The sequence below is a fragment of the Talpa occidentalis genome, unplaced genomic scaffold (genome assembly GCF_014898055.3).
Source record: "Talpa occidentalis isolate TD23 unplaced genomic scaffold, MPIMG_talOcc4v2.1 talOcc4.12, whole genome shotgun sequence".
NCBI classification, from domain to species: domain Eukaryota; kingdom Metazoa; phylum Chordata; class Mammalia; order Eulipotyphla; family Talpidae; genus Talpa; species Talpa occidentalis.
Window position 1 is genome coordinate 4,031,879 of NW_023601212.1, and position 20,041 is coordinate 4,051,919.

General features: G+C 42.7%; 1 protein-coding gene and 1 pseudogene across 1 annotated transcript; both read right to left on the reverse strand.

Annotated features, from left to right (window-relative positions):
• On the reverse strand, positions 1-3,522 carry LOC119240304 (olfactory receptor 7A17-like; annotated as a pseudogene).
• Positions 3,523-10,914: 7,392 nt separating this feature from the next.
• Positions 10,915-17,315, reverse strand: LOC119240305 (olfactory receptor 7A10-like). Its single transcript, XM_037504660.1, has 2 exons — positions 17,284-17,315; positions 10,915-11,897 (listed from the first exon to the last, which is right to left on the reverse strand). Exons 1-2 carry the CDS (start codon positions 17,313-17,315, stop codon positions 10,946-10,948), a joined length of 984 nt encoding a protein of 327 aa, XP_037360557.1. The 3' UTR covers positions 10,915-10,945.
• Positions 17,316-20,041: the final 2,726 nt, after the last annotated feature.

The following is a 20,041-nucleotide window of genomic DNA, read 5'->3' on the forward strand; positions in this document are numbered from 1 at the left end:
TCACGTTGGGGTTGCTCTGCAGCTGAAGAGCCTCCCCAGGGCCTGCTTTATGTCCTTGTTTCTGAGACTGTAGATGAAGGGGTTCAGCATGGGGGTGACCACCGTGTACATCACTGAGGCTGTTGCACTGTCCCTGGAGTTGTGGGTAGCAGTGGAGCTGAGGTACACGCCGAGCGCCGTCCCGTAGAACAGGGAGACCACGGAGAGGTGAGACCCGCAGGTGGAGAAGGCTTTGTACCTGCCGCTCGCTGAGGAGATTTTCAAAACAGAGGACACAATCTTAGAGTAAGAGTAAAGGATGCCACCGAGAGGAATGATCCCCAGAATCCCCGTTGCTAAATATACCACCAGCTCATTGAGGAAGGTGTCAGAACAGGCAAGCTGGATCACCTGGTCCAGTTCACAGAAGAAGTGAGGGATTTGCAGCTGTGAGCAGAAGGAGAGCCGCAAAACCAGTAAGCTGTGTAACAGAGAATCCAGAAGACTTAACACCCAGGATGCAAGAAGCAGGAGGCCACAGAACTTGGGGTTCATGATGACCATGTAGTGCAGGGGATGGCAGATGGCCACAAACCGGTCATAGGCCATGGCAGTCAAGAGGAGGGTGTCCAGTCCTCCAAAGAGTATGAAGAAAAACATCTGGCTGAGGCAGCCCGCGTAGGTTATGGCTTTGTTCTGTGTCTGGATGTTCAGCAGCATCTTGGGGACGGTGGTGGAGGTGAAGCCGATGTCGGCAAAGGACAGGTTGGAGAGGAAGAAGTACATGGGGTGTGCAGGCGGGGGTCTGTGACGATGGCCAGGATGATGAGGAGATTCCCAGTGACCGTGACCAAGTACATGGCCAAGAATGCCCCGAAGAGGAGGGGCTGCAGCGAGGCCTCTTCTGAGAGCCCCAGGAGGGTGAACGCTGTGGCGTGGGTTTGGTTTCCTGGCGCCAGGTCACTGTTGACCCTGGGGGATGGTGACAGAAGTGACGTAAACTTAAGCACAGCAGAGCAATCAAGAATGGGGTTTAAATGGGATGATAACATTTGAAGTACAGTCAGTTAATAAATTTCATCTCATAGAGCTCGTGCCCATTACCTGTAATTTTCAAAGCTGATAATGACCCATCTTTTCTTGATGCTGCAAATAATTAGCCGTTCTTACATCGAATGCAAACATTTTTCAAGTGAAAATTTTCTTTGAAAATTTCCTGAGTTTTCTTTTAAATATGTTTGAACAATTATATTATCTGCATATTGTTGTGACCAGAAATCTGCCATAGGAAATTTAGTTCTCATTTATATCGACAAACTTACGATAAAGTTGGTTTTTCTATGTATGATTTCACTTAAAGTTGCAGTTTCCAAGAATCTAGGCATGATATTACGTGAGAAATTAATGTATTCACTATATTCTGACACCCTGGCTTAGATTAGTTGGCAATAGTAACCAAATAAATACATATTACATGAGCTATAGAAAGAATATGGTCACATTGCAATGTCTGAACACACCGTGGACATTGATTTACAGTTCTCTTCCATCAGTTGAGTTTACGTGTGTACGTGTGTGTCATTTTTGTATGTGTGTGTGAGTAGGTATGTTTCATCACAGAGTAAAAGGCAGGTCTGACTTTAGGCAACCTCAGAGTATCTGGCATCCATCACATCCAGGAGAGAAGTATTTGAAAGGTCAGTTCTTGCTAATGAGGAAAGACCATGTGAGGAGGCCCCAACTGAAGAGCCAGGCCGGGTGAAGAACAGTTCCTTGGACACCAGGGCCCCCAGGCCGACGGACCCGCTGTCACTCCACTCGCCTGTAATGGGGTTGACAGTGGGATCCTGATCTGATTGTTGTTTTTGTACCTGTTCCCACTTATGTGACCACACACTGTGACATGATGCAGTAGTGGCTGAGATTGTCCCTCCTCTGGTTTTTGTTTTTGTGAAATTGATTCTATGTTTTTCTTGGGCTTTAGGTTTTGATCTCTCTTTGACACAGATAAACTGGTCCTTGTTTTCTCCTTGTCCGACAAGCAGTGTCCTCCCCAGACAATATTCCATAAAATCCTGCTCATGCCCCAACAGTCTGTCCCTTTCCTCCGTGTTATTCCTGAGACCTTCATATCCCACATGCATTATTTCCTTGTGCTCAACCCTCTCTGTCATAACGTAACATCCACATGAGCAGGGACTGCAGCTAGTTTGCTCACTTTTGTGATTTCATCATATAGAAGCTATGTCAAGGAATTGTAGTTCATAAAGTCAGTGGAATAGCAGAAAAATAAAGCCTGGTTACATATACCGGGATCACCTTTAATGCATTAAGCACAATGGAGTACAAACCTAAGACTTTGTGAAGAAAAGATGTAACAAGACTTAATTATATCCACGTGGTTCTCTTAAAAAGTAAATTGTCAAAAACTTGAAAATGCAAATGAGAAGTAACACTTTTCCCAAAGCATTGATTAATCAGATCCAAAGCTCTTAATTCTAGCTAAACAAAAATGGATTCCAATATGCTGAGGAAAAGTTCAATATTGTCCTTTGAATACAGAAGAGTGTGTTGCAGGAGATGGGAAGGTGGGTGCCTTTTTTTTTTTTAATGAATTGCCTTCCCATTGTCCCAGAAGCTTTTCAGGTTATGGATCACCACATGTGCTTCTTGCTTTTTTGATGTCACACAGGAAGTCATTGCCTGTACAAATACTAGAGAGTTCCAAAATGTGTATTTTCCAGAGGAGACACCTACATGGTCAGCAAGCACAAAAGGAGAATCACTCATCACCAGAGAAATGCAAATCCTAATGTCACCTCACACCTGCTGACAGAGCTCCCAGGGAGATGACCAAAGGTCAGCAGTGGGCGTGGGGCGCAGAGACTCTGGGGTGCTGTCAGTGGCTCATACACTGCAGCAGCCGCGGTGGAAAACAGAACAGAGGCTCCTCAAAATAGCAAAGATAGACCCCCATGTGATGTGTTCATGCATGTACAAAGGAAATGAACACAGAACATTGAAAAGCTGTCCATACACCCTTGTTTACTGAACAAAAGTTTAGAAATAACCTATGAGTCCATCAGTGGATGAATAAAGAAAATAATGTGTACATATGCAGATATAAAATATATATGCCTGCTCTCTGAATGTGCGTGTGTGTGTGTGTATATATATATATATATATATATATGATTGTTCTTGATTGTCCAAAATAAATGTACATGAATTACGTAAGGCATGTGATGTGTAATACACAGAATATTGTGTTGTTCGAATTCACATTGTATATAATAAAATATAAAATATTACCCAGTCAAGAGAAAGAAGGTCACCCTGCCTTTTGCTACAACACTAGCAACTAAGAACACTGAGCTAAGTGATAGAAGTCAGAGAACTACCAATCCTGGATATCACTTATGTGAGTGGTCCTTAAACAGAATTAAATTAGTTAAATGGACCAGGGTAGGGAATTTGGAAGAAGTTGTTCCAGGACACAAACTTGAAGCTGCTGGATGAATACAGTTCTGGAATCTCCTGCATTGTGACATCATCAACAGTACTTTCATATAACCTTCAAAGCTGTTAAGAGATTATTTCTTCATCATTTTGTGAAAAAGTAAATATTCCTTGTGTGTATGGATGGAGGTGTTAGCTAGTGCTACAGTGATAATCATATTGCAATATTTAAATATATCAAAACAACAGGTTTCTCTCCAAATTACACACTGTTTCATGTCAATTAAATCTCAGTGAAAATACAAGAGATCAAATCACAGAACTGAGGAGACATAGTAATGAGGAAAAACAGATGTGACATGAACACAAGGTGTATGATAGGTTACTACTACTAAGACTGCAAGAAACAGCCGATGTTTAAAATGCATGGTGGGACAAAACAGGATCAACTGAGGCCCAACAGAATTGAAAACTTTTGAAGCTTTTTGCCCAACAATCTCTACATATGTGGAAGAATTCAGTACAAAAGATTTATTTTGACAATCTCCCACTCTGTTTGAATATTTGAATCCCAAACCCAAATAAAAACTCAGGCCCTAGTAAGTAAATAAACAGAGAGCACAATTAATTTAAAATTGAATAAAGCTAAATACTACCAAGCAAAACTATACAGATTTGCCAGTAATAGAGTGGTTGCAAAGAAAAAGTCTTCATTGTCCCCAATGACATTAAATGAAAATATTACTTATGTGAGCACCGGAGCTGCGGGAATTTCTACACACAGTTCATCTCATCAGCATCTCCGTGAGGTAACATGTCCTACTACTCGAGATCCGTCTAATACAAATCACCTGTTCGCGCACCCCATCCACCTCCGTGCGACCCCTTCACATTTAACACTTTATTTCCTGCTGCCTTAACTCCAGAACTTCTTGGCTCTGTCCTGATGTTGCTGGAACCACTTTAAGCCTCCCACTCCTCCTTCCGTCTCATCCTAACAGATTTTCCTTCCTGTCTCTTCACTGTCAGCACCATCTCTGTATTGTTGAGAGCAGTGGACAGTTTTGAGACACAAATTATGTAAATTAATTATAAATTGATGAACAGTCAAGCAAGAGAACAAGGGAACCTCTTGTCCCTGGGCCTGGTTTGGTCTCTGTGACCTGAGGCAGAACTTCTCAGTTTGCATTTTCTCTGGATCTTTCCCAAGTGCCTGCTGGGCTCTGAGACTCACCTGGGTGGGGGCTGTGAGGGGGGCTTCTCCATGGAGCGTCTGAGTCCCTCCTGGACGCTTGAGGATGGATCTGGGCTGTGTCACAGACAGGATCTCAGGAGGGCGCCAAGGGCTGGTCCCTGGGCAGAGGTCGGGCTCCACAGACAGGAATCATGTCCTCTCCGGTCCCGGGTTGGACAGTCTGAGGGACCGAGGGAGACAGGGTATTTACCGTCCTCCACGCAGTCTCATTAGCCACACCTCACTCTCCTGCTCCAAGCTCTGAGCTCATGATTTCCCTGTGGACTGGACTGGACAAAGGAAAGTTTCTTAATGATTCTCTGATCCCAAGAGAAAAATCAGATGTCAAGTGCATCCAGTTTTTGTTACTCCTTTATCATGAAATCCTGCACCTTCCAGAGCTGTAACCACCCAGCGCCTTATTCTCACTCTGTGTCCAAGTTTTCCAAATGTCTGTGCCTAAGGAACCCATCTTGACTTGATACCCTGATCCTCAAGGCACAAATATTTTGGGGGCACAGACCCCCCATATGCCCAATAGTGTCATTCCACTCTAATTAAGCAGGGAACTGAGTTCCTTTATATAAAACCTTAGACACCACACTCCTTGCTGTCATGGCACTTTTGCAAAAGCAAATAGGAATTCCTTTATTTTATTGTGATGTGACTGCCCAGCCTTATGTTGAAACGCCAGAGGAAATGACTGTTCCCTACCAGCTAAATATGCAGGTCTGAAGACTAAAGATTTTTGTGACTGCCACACTCACTCTGAAGCCTGAGCACCTGCACGGCCCCCCAAAGATTAGGCACGTGTTCTGCTTAGCGGCACAGGGAAGTGCTAACATGCTCGCTGCTGCCAGCACCCGGCACTGCCACAGAAATTGACTCCTGACACCAGGCGTCACCTTCCTTACAAGTCACTGTCCTCATCCCTGGTAGTGATTATTGAGCAACCTCTATATTATGCACACACTGCACTGCCACAGCAGGAGAAGTAACACCAAGTGAGGGTCTCCCTTTGCTTTTCTAGCAGCCAGAGGAAGGGCTTGTAGTGACCTTTGACGACTTGTTTCAGTACTGAAAAATCTTTTGGAAGACAATAATTTTTCCTTCACTTTCCCGACCTTTTTTTTTTTTTAAAAAAAAAAAAAAGATTTTATTCATGCATACAAGAACTAGCGTACAGGCCGGATGTGTGGGAGGGTGAGAGGATTCAGCAGAGACAGAGTGGGGAACAGAACCTGCAGATTGACTAAATACATTCCTGATGGGAGCAGCAGGGGAGACAGGAGAGGTCTGCAGTGCTGTGTGGGTATCTCCGTGGCTGGCCAGGATTGAACCCGTGCTGCAGGGTCTGCCGACAGCTTCACAGCACTGCGCTCAACCACCTGTGCCACCAGGGAGGCCCCTTTGATGCCACACAACACACCCGTGCCAGGTCTCTATGCAAGTTGAGCATATTCTTAGAAATAACATGGTGTCACAACACACAATCTAATGGCACGTGGGCTTGGACTAATAGCCTCTCTCTGTCCACCAGGTGTGTCCTAACCAGGGGTGTACCTCATGTTGAACTTGACACCTCTCGGTGGGTGTGGAACAAGAGATGATGGACTTCAACACCCCAGGTTCTTTGTATGACTTTAATTGTCAGAATTAAGCTGTGCAAATATGTCCTCCCTGTAGAAGGCTGTCTTAGTGTTGTAGTGCTGTTTTCTTGTGCTGCACAGAAGCATTTTGGTTGATACAATCCCAGTTATTCATGTTCCCCTTTGTTTCCCTTGCTGCTGGAGATGAATCCACAAACACATCTGAAATGTATATTGTAGAGTGTTTTGCCCAAGTTGTCTTCTGTGTGTGTTATGGTTTGGGTCTTACTTCAAAGTCTTTTATTCATTTTGAATTGATTTTTGTGTGTTTTGAGATAGAGTCATCTAGTTTCATTCTTTTTCAAGAGTGTCCAGTTTTCCAATGTCATTTCCCGAAGAGGCTCCTTGCTCTGGTGTCTGTTCTTGGCTCCTATTTTGTAGAGTAAATATTCCCGTAAGTCTGATTTATTGTTGGATCTTGCTTCTATCCCATCGGTCTCTGTGTCTGTTACCATTTCCGACCATTTTAATTATCCAGTATTGTTTTGATTACCATAACTTTATAGTATTGTTTGAAGCCTGCTATTGTAATAGTATTTCTCTTTCTGGTCAGAGTTGTTTTGCTTTCCTGGGTCTTTGGTGAATCCATATGAAAGTCAGTAATGTGTGTTTTATGCCGTAAAGGTGCCGTGGATAATTTCATGTGTTGCATTGACTCTGTGTAGTGCTTTGATTCTTCCAGTCCATGAGCAAGAACAATTTTCCATTTCTTTGTGTCTTTCTCTGTTTCTTTTAACAGTGTATGATAGTTTTCCTTATACAGGCCCTTCACATCCTTTGTTAAGTTCACTAACTGGGTATTTAACTTTCGTTTATTTTGGTGTGATTGTAAATGGGATCATTTTCTTATTTTTCTTCCCTTTCTAACTCATTGTTCATATATAGGGAGAAGCTGGTTTTGTTTGTGTTTATTTCCTGCCACTTTAACTGAACTGGTGTAGGGGCCTCCCCGGTGGCGCAGCAGTTGAGCGCTGGGTTGCGAAACTGCGCGCGGCCTCTGCGGCGCCGGTTCGATCCCCGGCTGCTCCCCGGCCACCGGAGGAGGGTCCCACATGGCGCGCAGACCTCTCCTGCGGCCCGCTGCTCCCCTCAGCAGTGTACTTCGGTCCTTCTGCCTGCTCTGCTCCCCGCTCTGGCTCTGGTGAATTCTCTCACCCTCCCGCGCTTCTGACTGTACCCAGTGCATGTATAAACAAAACAAACAAACAAACCAGCAAACAAATAAATAAAGCATGCCTCTATTAAAAAAAAAAAAAAAAAAGACTTAACTGAACTGGTGTATTATTTCAGTTAGATCCAACATCCATGTATGCTGAAAAGCCTAAAAACTGGACATGAATGGAACTCATCCTAAAATAAAAAAAGCTTTTTCTAGGCATTTATTTCTCAAAATATCCATCTGAAATCTGGTTTATATTTCCCACACTATTAGACACAAGAGAATAGATTTAGGTACATCTTTTATAAAAACAACATGACAGCAATTGAAGCATGTGTAATCTGATTTCTTATGGCTTCTCTAATAATTGTACATATTATTTTATAATGTAAAATAACTTCATTATTCACTTTGAAACATTAGTAAATTTTAACATGATGCTAATTATTAAAGGAGATACTCCCATTAAATTATTTTCCATTTCCTTTGAGTTTAGCCTTTTATTTTTTATTTTCATTTTTTTTTAACTTTTTTTTTTGAGAGGCATGTATTTCTATTTATTTATTTATTTGTTTGTTTGTTTGTTTGTTTGTTTATACATGCACTGGGTACAGTCAGAAGCGCGGGAGGGTGAGAGAATTCACCAGAGCCAGAGCGGGGAGCAGAGCAGGCAGAAGGACCGAAGTACACTGCTGAGGGGAGCAGCGGGCGGCAGGAGAGGTCTGCGCGCCATGTGGGACCCTCCTCTGGTGGCCGGGGAGCAGCCGGGGATTGAACCGGCGCTGCAGAGGCTGCAGGCAGCTTCACAACCCAGCACGCAACCACTGCACCACCGGGGAGGCCCGCCTTTTATTTTTAAATTGAAGTAACCTTGCATTATATCATTATATAAATTTCAGGTATGCATGAATATTAATCAACGTATGTATACGTGACATAAAGTTCCCTACTAAATGTTTAACTTTATCTCTCATTATACCATTGTCCTCGGTTTCTGATTAACCATCTCCCTTCTCCCATCTTTCTGTTCGCCACTAATTGTTCTCATGTAGCCCAAAAGTATATTTCGTTTTATTGACATGATCTGTTTATTTGTTTTCTTAATCTCATATGAGTGAAATCATGTGGTATTTGGCTATCTCTGTTTGGCTTATTTCAATAAGGATAATTCTGTTGTTATCCTTCTGTTGTTGCAAGTGGCACAATGTGATCTTTTTAATACCTAAATAGTATTCCATTATCTACATGTACCACATCTCTTGTCCTCTGTTTATCACTTGGATTGTTTCTACCTTGGCCATTGTAAAAACCACTGCAGTGAACATGGGAGGCACACAACTCTTCAATTAGTGATTTTTGTGTGTATTTTCCAGATAATACTCAGAAATGACACAAATGGATCACAGGGAATTTATATTCTTAAATTGTTGAGGGAATTACATAAAGATTTCCATAACAGATGCACAAGTTTACATCAACATTACATAAGTGTTTCCTCTTCTGTCCTGGGACCCTGTGAGCTCAAGTGACCAGCACAAGAAAGGAAACTTCCACCCTCTAACCAGAGTGAGGAGATCAGAGTTTCCAGGGGAGCCCAGATGACTTCATAATGGATTCCAGAACAGAGAGAAGGACGGTGGGACAGAGAACACAGCACTTCTTTGCAAAGTATCAAGCAGACTTGCAGCATTTGCAACCAGTGTCCCTCAGTGGACAGCAGGGCTGGTGGCTGTGGTGGTCATTGCCTAGGGTCATTTTCAGTGGCCACAGCGGTGCAATGGGCACACAGCCCACGAAGGTGGCCCCTTCATATCCAGGCTAGCTGAGTCCAGAAATGGAACCCAGTGGACTCGACCAAGCTCCAGTCACCAGGAGACTCAATCCATGGCAGAAACAACTATAAAGAGGTGTGGAGGGAGGTGAGGACAACTGAGGACCAATTGGAGCTTCAATGGACAAAGGGGAGGAGGTGGAGGTGACAGAGTTCACTTCTCAACAAACTGAGACAACATTTAAGTCCCAGACTCCTCACTGCCCACCTCACCCCAAGGTAAACTAGAAGAGAAACAATCAAAACTGACCCCCAGCACTCCAGCTCTAAAACTGGAATTGAGGTGACAGAAATACTTAGATATCAAGGAACATCAAGCACAGAAGGAAGAAAAAGTAACAGAACAGAAGTTCTGGCTCATAAATACAGGAGAGAGAAGCAGAGGCTTCTCAGTGACTTGGAGCAACAACATTAAATATACCCATGAATTATGGGAGGTGACTCAGGGCAGACGGGCAGCTGCGAGACCTTGGAAAGTAAATAAAAGCACCTGAGAGTCATCACCAAAGAACTGGACAATATTAAGAGAACACAAATCACTTCAGAAATATGGGGTCCAAGTGTAGAAATCAGCCAATTAGGAAAACAGAGAGAAATAAGACAGACATAGGACAAATAAGGAAATGCTACAAAGAATGTCAGACTCAGAGAAGAGTGGACACGTAAGAATAGTGGATGACCCAGAAGATGAAGAGGCAAGAGAGGAGTGATGCTTTTCAAAATAATCACAGCTGACAATTTTCCAGACCTAAAGAATGAAAGAAGCATGAATGTGCAGGATGTAGTGATAATACCCAAATTTCAAAGTGAAAATGACCTTCACTGTGACATCCCACCTTTGAATTATAAAAAGTCAGAAAAAGGAGAAGAATTTATAGAACACCTGAAAAAAAGAGAGAATTGAAAATGCATCTAAATTAGGTTTTCCTCAGATTTTTCCCCAGTCACCCTCCAGGACAGGAGAGGAAGGAAGTGCTCATAATCCTAAACACAAGGACTTCCTGCCAAGAATACTCACCCTGCAGAATTTTTTAAATATGAACATGAATAAAAGCTTCCCCAGGCAGAGAAGCCCATGGAGTTGATCACCATCAACTCTGAAATAAAAGCTGAAATAGGGTTCTTCTACGAGAAAGAAAAAATTAAACAAAAATCCTGAGCAAAATGACATCACCAGGAATATTATGGGTCAACGACAAAGCACTGAAAGGAAGGAAGGAAGTTTACGGAAGTAGGGACAGCTGAGGATTACCCCTGGACGCTCGTGGATAGTTTGATATGACAAGATTTTTCTGCAAATAATCATAAATTGCTTGTTTTTACATGATACAGTTGTACATTTTTCCTCCATTTCTTTCTATTATTTTGGAGGTACCCAATTTCCTCCTTTAAACATTTTAATAAAGAAAAATTCACTCTTATGATGCTTTTGGTAATACAGAACCCAGTACACAGAACAGTAAAAAATAATTAAGGAAATACGGAAAACACATTCATAATGTATAGAAAACTGGTATCAAACTACACGTAGGAAAAACCACAGATTATTACTACCTGATGAAAGGATCATGACTCAGTCCACGGACTGTGAGGCCTGCTGCTCCCGACCAGACAATCTGAGGAAACAGCCCCTGTCACGTTGGGGCTGCTCTGCTTTTTAAGAGTCTCCCCAGGGCCTGCTTTATGTCCTTGTTTCTGAGACTGTAGATGAAGGGGTTCAGCATGGGGGTGACCACCGTGTACATCACCGAGGCTGTTGCACTGTCCCTGGAGTCGTGGGTAGCAGCAGAGCTGAGGTACACGCCGAGCGCCGTCCCGTAGAACAGGGAGACCACGGAGAGGTGAGACCCGCAGGTAGAGAAGGCTTTGTACCTGCCGCTCGCTGAGGAGATTTTCAAAACAGAGGACACAATCTTAGAGTAGAACAAAAGGATGCCACTGAGAGGCATCATCGCCACAACCCCCACTGCTAAATACATCACCAGCTCATTGAGGAAGGTGTCAGAACAGGCAAGCTGGACCACCTGGTTCAGTTCACAGAAGAAGTGAGGGATTTGCACCTTTGAGCAAAAGGACAGTCGCAAAACCATTAAGCTGTGTAATAGAGCATGCAGAAGACTTAACACCCAGGATGCAAGAAGCAGGAGGCCACAGAACTTGGGGTTCATGATGACCATGTAGTGCAGGGGATGGCAGATGGCCACAAACCGGTCATAGGCCATGGCTGTCAAGAGGAAATTGTCTACACCTACATAAAATGTGAAGAAAAACATCTGGCTGAGACAGCCCACGTAGGTTATGTCTTTGTTCCGAGTTTGGATGTTCAGCAGCATCTTGGGGACGGTGGTGGAGGTGAAGCCGATGTCGGCAAAGGACAGGTTGGCGAGGAAGAAGTACATGGGGGTGTGCAGGTGGGGGTCCGTGATGATGGCCAGGATGATGAGGAGATTCCCAGTGAACATGACCAAATACATGGACAAGAATGCCCAGAAGAGGAGGGGCTGCAGCGAGGCCTCTTCTGAGAGCCCCAGGAGGGTGAACGCTGTGGCGTGGGTTTGGTTTCCTGGCACCAGGTCGCTGGTGAGCCTGGGGGTTGGAGAAGTGATGTAAACTTAACCACAGCAGAGCAATCAAGGAATGAGTTTAAATGGGGTGATTTCATTTTAAAACATTCAGTTAATAAATTACATTTATAGAGCTAGTGCCTCTTACCTGAATTTTCAAGGCGTTTGAATGGCCCATCTTCTCCTCCTGCTGAAAATAATTAGCTATTCTGAAAACCAATGCAAACATTTTCCAATTCAAAATTTTCTTTGAAAAATTTCTGAGATTTTCTTTTAAATAGGCTTTACCATGATATTTTCCAAATATTGTTGGAATCATGGAGAGAAAGCAGAAAAATCCTAGCCCTAGGGCCTCCCTTATGGCCTGGGGGTAAGTCTCAGGCTATCACCCAGGCATCCTGCGTTTGATCTCCAGCCAGGGAGATGACCCACATGGTGCAGCAGACCTCTCCTCTCTCCCTGCTGATCCCCTCAGCAGTGTTTTTCAGTAGATCCGCCTGTCTTGCTCCCTAGTCTTGTCTCTGGTGCGTCCTCTCACCCCCTGCTCCTCTTGCCTACACCCCAGGTCTTCTATGCATAAATATTAAAAAAAAAAGAAATTAAAAAAACTCCAAAATATCCTAGCCACAACAAAGTTTTCTTCTAAGTATATGTGTGGTCTCATTAAATAATATTCATATGGTGATTATTATTTTTAAGTAAAATAATGGAGTTGGATGAAGAGGTAGACTCAGGAGGAAACTTGTATAATCTCTTCCAATAAGGAGACTTTAAACAAAAAAATCTGAAATCAACGAGATTTTTTTTCAAATAATAAATTTTATTTTTATATTCCCCATACAATTGCAACCCCCTTATTTTGACCCCAATCCCTTCCCTCCCGCCCCCTACCCCCCATAGAGTGTCTCTGGTTCATAGTTTTTTGTTGATTTTGATTTTCACTTTCTTATAGTTATTCATTTTCCTGGTCCCTTATTTAAGTTTTCTAGATTCCTGCTATGAGTGAGACCATCCAGTATTTTTATTTTTCTTTCTGGCTTATTTTGCTGAGCATGATCCCTTCCAGCGCCATCCATGTTGCTGCAAATTGCATGTGTTTATCTTTTTTGAATGCTGAGTAATATTCCATGGTGTATATGGACCACATCTTCTTGATCCAGGCATCTACTTTTGGGCATTTGGGTTGTTTCCAAAGCTTAGCTATTGTAAACAGTGCTGCTTTAAACATAGGGGTGCAGGTGTTCTTTGGAATTGATGTTTCTGTGTCCTTTGGGTAAATACCTAGGAGTGGAATTGCTGGATCACATGGCAGCTCTATGTTTAGTAGGTCCAGAAATCTCCACACAGCTCTCCACAGTGGTTGGACCAGTTTGCACTCCCCCCAGCAGTGCAGGAGAGTTCCTTTTTCTCCACACCCTCGCCAACATTTGTTGTTGCTAGTTTTTTTAATATGTGCCATTCTCACTGGTGTAAGATGGTATCTCATGGTAGTTTTGATTTGCATTTCCCTGATTAAATAACTAGACATAAGACCTGAAACCATAAAATACATAGAAGGAAATCTAGGTGAAACACTACGTGATATTCACATCAAAGACATCTTTACAGACAAATCACCTAAGGCAGTGATAGTGAAGGCAAAGATCAACAGCTGGAATTACATGAAATTAAAGAGCTTCTGCACAGCAAAAGAGACAATAACAAAAACAAAGAGAAACCCCACCGACTGGGAGAACATTTTTGCACCCAACACTAATGATAAAGGACTGATCACAAAAATCTGCAAAGAGCTGATGAGACTCAACAACAACAAAGAAAATAATCCAGTCAAAAAATGGGCAAACGAGCTAAAAAGGAACTTCTCTGAAGCGGAAATGCAAATGGCCAACAGGCATATGAAAAAATGTTCAACGAGATTTTTTATGTGAAGGCCATATCACGTGGCAACAATAAATATATGCATGAAAAGAACACTTGGCTTTGGGGAAATACCAGAAAAAAGATGTCAGTACAGGAGGTTCCTGGCAGTGTTACAGAAGCAGAAGTTGGGGTTGACAGGTGGGGGCCCTCCAGGTAGGGGTGGGATGAGAGAGGTTGGCAGGAGGCCCCGACCTCCTGATGCCTTGGAAGTTCCCACATGAGACATTGTATATTTGCTGTGTTTCTACAGTGTAGATCGTGTTACATGTGCTGTACCTAGTGTGAGTGTTATGTATTACACCTGTAAATTTTCCATAATTTAATCTTTCCATAAACTATAATGTCCTTTCCTTTCCTTATATTTCATCTCAATTCTGAGTATTTGATTATAGAAGACAGCTTCAACTTGGGACAAATGTCTAATGCGCTTCACTTTACCTGTCATAAGGGGTTATTTCCCTTATTTTGCCACACACCCCCACACACCCCCACACTCACACACACACACACACTCACACACACACAACACCCTTTCTGATCCACAATTAGGGCATTTTCTCCTGTGCATTGAGGCTGAGGTGAGAATTGGAAATCACATCACTACGGACAACGAAAATAGGAAGTGGTTTCCTTTGCCAAGAATCAGCTCTCCAGAAATGTATTAAAGAAAGTTGTTATTTTCCTCTGCATTTTAAGACACTGGATGCCTAAAAACTAAGAACTTTGGCCTGTACCTTTATTTATTTGTATTTATTTGTAACTGAGAGAATCCGGGGAATCCCCACCAGGTATTGCCACCATAGTGCACCCACACCCACTCACTCATATTCCACCACCTCAGACCATTGTGCTTCCTTCCCACCTGTTCTGCTTCCCCTGGCTTCCCCCCTTGGTATCTCAGCTCTGTAGTCAGCCATCAAGGCTTAGATTCCCAGCTTGTCTTAATCTGTTAGTTACTTTTATTCCACATATCAGTCACACCATCTGATATTTATCTTTCTCATGACTTATTTCCCCTAGCATTATGACTTCAAGCTCCATCCATGTTCCCACAAGTGGCATAGCTTATCTTTTTTGATTGCTCAGTAGTATCCATGGCGTGTATATACTATATCTTCTTGATCTACTCATATGTTAGGATGTTTCAGCTATAATATGTAGCGCTGCCATAAACATGGAAGAACAAGTTTTCTTTCAAATTATTTTTTTGAATTTTTAGGATGAATGCCTGAGTGTAATTACTGGGTCATGGTGCAGACCCAGGTTTACTGAGACACGTCCTCACTGCTCTCTGTAAGGGCTGGACAAGGCTTCCCTCCCCCGCAAGGCAAGTGTGGCCCACTGCCCTGCATCTGAGCATCATCCTGTCAGGGTCAGTTCCTTTGCACGGTCTGCCTCCTGGCAGGCCCCAGTTACCCTCAACTCTGACTGGAATAAGCTTATTGGGAGATAAATGAATAGATGAATGAATACAATAGTGTTTAATAGCACAAGTGTCAGGGTCTTAATTTATTGAGGAGTTTGGTGATGTTTCTCCTAAATATGTGTTTTCCAGAGGAGACACCTAGATGGTCAGCAAGCACATGAGGAGGTGCTCAAGAGCCCTAACCAGGGAAATGCAAATCACACCAGGAGCTGTCACCTCACAGCTGCTGACAGAGCTCCCAGGGAGATGACCAAAGTGGGAGTGGGTTGCAGAGAACCCTAGATGCTGTCGTGGACTAATATACTGCTGCAGCCACAGTGGATAAGCAAACAGAGGCACCTCAAAATAACAAAATAGACTCCCCCGTGATCTGTTCATACATGTACAAAGGCAATGAAAACAGGACATCGAAAAGCTATCCACACCCCGTTTATTGAGCCAAAAGTTAGGAAAAAACCTATGAGTCTATCAGTGGATGAATAAAGAAAATAATGTGTACATGTATAGATATAAAAGTATATTCACAATACATGTATACAGTTGCTCTTAATTGTCCAATGAATATACATGGATTATCTAAAACATGTGATGTATAATACACACACAGGAAAGTGTTTTGTTATAATACATTCTATATAGTAAAATATCAAATAATATCCAGTCAAGAGAAGGAAGGACACCCTGCCCTTTGTGACAACCCGAGCACCTAAGAACATTGTGCCACGTGACACAAGTCAGAGAACTACAAACACTGCACATCACTTCTGTGTGTGCTCCTAAAACAGACTTAAATAGCTTCCATGGACCAGAGTGGGGAATTTGGAAGAGGCTGTTTGAGGACACAAACTTGAAACTGGTGGGTGAATAAGGTTCTGGAATCTACCCCATTGTGACAGAGTCAACAGTATTTTCTTACCACATTCAAAGTTATCAGGAGATTACTTCTTAATAATTTTGTGACAAACATAAATATTAATTGTGTGTATAGATGGAGGTGTCAGCTAGTGCTCCAGGGGTCATCATATTGCAATATATAAATATATGAAATCAACATGTTTTTCTCCAACATTCACATTGTTTCATGTCAATCAAATCTCAATGTCTCCTCACTTTTGGAATCACAAAAGTGAGGAGGCATAGTAATGAGGGAAAGCAGATGTGACGTGAACACAATGTGTGTAATTTATTATTACCGCTAAGAATGCAAGAAACAGCCGATGTTTCAATACATAGTGGGACACAGTAGATCGTCTGAGGCCCACACAAAATGGAAAGCTTTTCAACATTTTGCCCACAAGCCTGTGTATATGTGGGAGAATTAAGTGCAAAACACTTATTTTGAAAAACTCCAATTCTGTTTGAGTATTTGAATAACAAATCAGAATAAAAATCCGAGCCCTACATAAATAAATTGTAGGAATGAGCACAATTTGTAATTGAAAAAGCAAAATTCTAACAAGGAAAACTATGCAGATTTGCCGGAAATAGAGTGGTTGCAGTAAAACTCCTTAGTCTCCCCCAACTGACATAGAAGAAAAAATATTACTTGTGTGAACAACTCATATAGTGGACACACTACACGCTGTCTCTTATACACATCCTCTCCTCAGTTGCTCTGTGAGGTCATCTGCCTCCATTAGTCTGGCTCTTTCTAATACAGATCACCTGCTCACACACCCCATCCTAAAACTGAGCCCCTCACTTCAGTGCCGACCCCATCACATTTAATACTTTATTTTCCTGCTGCCTTAACTCCAGACCTTCTTGGCTGGTCCTAACGTTGCTGGAACCATTTATGCCCCCCACCCCCCCTTCAGGCTCATCCTAACAGATTTTCCTTCCTGTCTCTTCACTGTCAGCAAAATCTCTGTATTGTTGAGAGCAGTGGACAGTTTTGAGTCTCAAATTAAGTAAATTAATTATAATGATGAACAGTCAAGCAAGAGAACAAGGGAACCTCTTGTCCCTGGGCCTGGTTTGATCTCTGTGACCTGAGGCAGAACTTCTCAGTTTGCATTTTCCCTGAATCTGTCACAAGTGCCTGCTGGGCTCTGAGACTCACCTGGGTGGGGGCTGTGAGGGGGGCTTCTCCATGTAGCCGTCTGAGTCCCTCCTGGACGCTTGAGGATGGATCTGGGCTGTGTCACAGACAGGATCTCAGGAGGGCGCCAAGGGCTGGTCCCTGGGCAGAGGTCGGGCTCCACAGACAGGAATCATGTCCTCTCCGGTCCCGGGTTGGACAGTCTGAGGGACCGAGGGAGACAGGATATTTACCGCCCTCCACACAGTCTCATTAGCCACACCTCACTCTCCTGCCCCAAGCTCTGAGCTCATGATTTCCCTGTGGACACTGCACTGGACAAAGGAAAGTTTCTTAATGATTCTCTGATCCCGAGAGACTAGATTAGATGTCAAGTGCATCCAGTTGTCATTACTCCTTTTGCATGAACCCCTGCACTCCCCAGAGATGTCACCAACCAGAACTCTATTGTCACTCTGTGTTCAGTTTTCTAAATGTGTGTCCCCAGGAACCATCTTGACTTGTTGTCCTGGATCATCAAGGCACAAATGTGTTGGGGGCACAGACACCCCCTATATGTCCAATAATGCTATTCCTCTCTGACAGCAGATAACCGAGTTCCTCTATATAAAACCTTAGACACCACACTCCTTGTGTTCATGGCACTCTTGCAAAAGTAAATAAGAACCTCTTTTTTTTTTATTTTATTGTGATGTGACTGCAGTAGCCTTATGTTTGAATCTCCAGAAGGAAACAACGGTGTTCCTAACTAGCTAAATATGCAGGGCCAAAGAGTAAAGATTTTGTAAATGCCACCCTCACTCGGAAGCCCGTGCACCTCCTCATTCCCCCAAGTACTTAGCAGCACGGGGAAGTGCTAACACCCCACACCGCTGCCAGCTCGGGGGCGGCTCCAACAGAAGTCCTCTCCTGTCACGGGCGTCACTATCCTCTCAGGTCACCATCCTCATCTCCAGCCGCAGTTTTGAGTTGTCAGAGCAACCTCTAAATCGTGCCCGTATTTCACAGCCAATGCAAGATCCATGACAGCCCCGAGGAGGCAGGAGCAGACATGACAAGGATGTCCAAGTGAGGGTCTCCGATTGGTTTCTAGCAGCCAGAGAAGGGATCGTAGTGACCTGTGACAGACTCGTCTCAGTACTGAAAGTTCCTCTTTAGGAGACGATCGACTTTCCTTAACTTTCCTGTCTTTAATGTCCACTGTGTGGCCACACAACTCAACAGGGATGTTCTCACACCTTTACCAGGTCTATGCAAGTTAGACACATTCTGGGAAATAACTCAGTGTTACGTCAGGCCACCTAATGGCTCTCTGGGCTTGGACTAACAGCCTCTCTCCATCCACCAGATGTCCCCTAACCAGCTGGGCACCTCACGTTGGACTTGACATGTCTCTTTGGGTGTGGAACAGGAGAGGAAGACACTCAACAGCCCAGTTACTTGTTATTTCATTAATGGTCAGAATGATGATGTACAGATATAACCTTCCCTTACGTACGCAGTGTTAGTGTTGCAGTGCTGTTTTCTTTTACTGTACGGAGCATTTGGCTGATATAGTCCCAAGTATTTATATTCTCCTTTGTTTCCCTTGCTGCTGGAGATGAATCCACAAACACATCTGAAATTTTTATTGCAGAGTGTTTCCCCAAGTTTTCTCATATGTGTTACAATTTTGGGTCTTATATCAAAATTTTATTCATTTTGAATTGATTATTCTGTGTTTTGAGAGAGTCATCTAGTTTCATTATTCTGCGTGTGTGCCCAGTTTTCCCAATACCATTTACTGAAGAGGCTCCTTGCTCTGGTGTATGTTCTTGGCTCACATTTGTAGAGTAACTGTTCCTGTAAGTCTGGTTTATTTCTGGGGTCTTGATTCTATCCCATTGGTCTCTGTGTCTGTTATAGTTCCCTGACCATTTATTTATTCAGTATTGTTTTAATTATCATACCTTTATAGTGTAGTTTGAAATATGCTATTGTAATAGGGACATTTGATTTTTCATTTTTTGTCAGAGTTGCTTTGCTATCCAGGGTCTTTTGTGGTTATATATAAAGTTCTGTAATGTATGTTTTATTTCTTAAAATGTGCCATTGAAAAATTCAGGTGAATGTGTTGACTCTGTAGACTGCTTTGTGGAGGATGTTCATTGTGGCCACATTGATTCTTCCAATCCTTTCACAAGAAATAACTTTCTATTTCTTTGTGCCATTATTATTTCTTTGACAGAATCTTATAGTTTTCTTAATTCAGGCCCTTCACATCCTTTGTTAAGTTTGCTAACTAGGTATTTAACTTTTATTTGTTTGGTGTCGTTGTAAATTGGATCATTTTCTAACTTTTTCGTCCTCTAACTATTGTTAGTGTATATATAGGAAGGCCGCTGATATGTTTGTGTTTATGTCCTGCCACATTAACTGAATGGGCTTATTGTTTGAGTGAGAACCAACATCTATGTATCCTGAAAACCCTAAAAACTGGACATAGACAGAACTCATCCTAAAATAATGAACACTATATACAGGCATTTATTTCTGAAAACATCCATCTGAATATTGGTTTGTTATTCCCACAATGTTATATGGAAGTAAACAGACTTAAGGGCATCTTTTTAAAACATAATTTAAGCAAGCAGTTGAATCTTGCTAATCTCCTGTGTATTCTGTATGAAGGGACCCATGCCGCATATATGCTAAATTTCTTATTGCTACTCTAAATCAGTAATTTTGTATTATATTTTAAAATGCATCATAGCCTCATTATTCACTAAGAAATGTAAAT

What these genes read in the sequence shown, in the direction of transcription:
- LOC119240305 (XM_037504660.1), bottom strand. Translation starts at nt 17,315, where the DNA reads ATGGAGAAGCCCCCCTCACAGCCCCCACCCAG. An exon ending in CCCTCACAGCCCCCACCCAG is followed by an intron (nt 11,898 to 17,283) that starts GTGAGTCTCAGA and finishes TCCAACCCCCAG; the next exon opens with GCTCACCAGCGACCTGGTGC.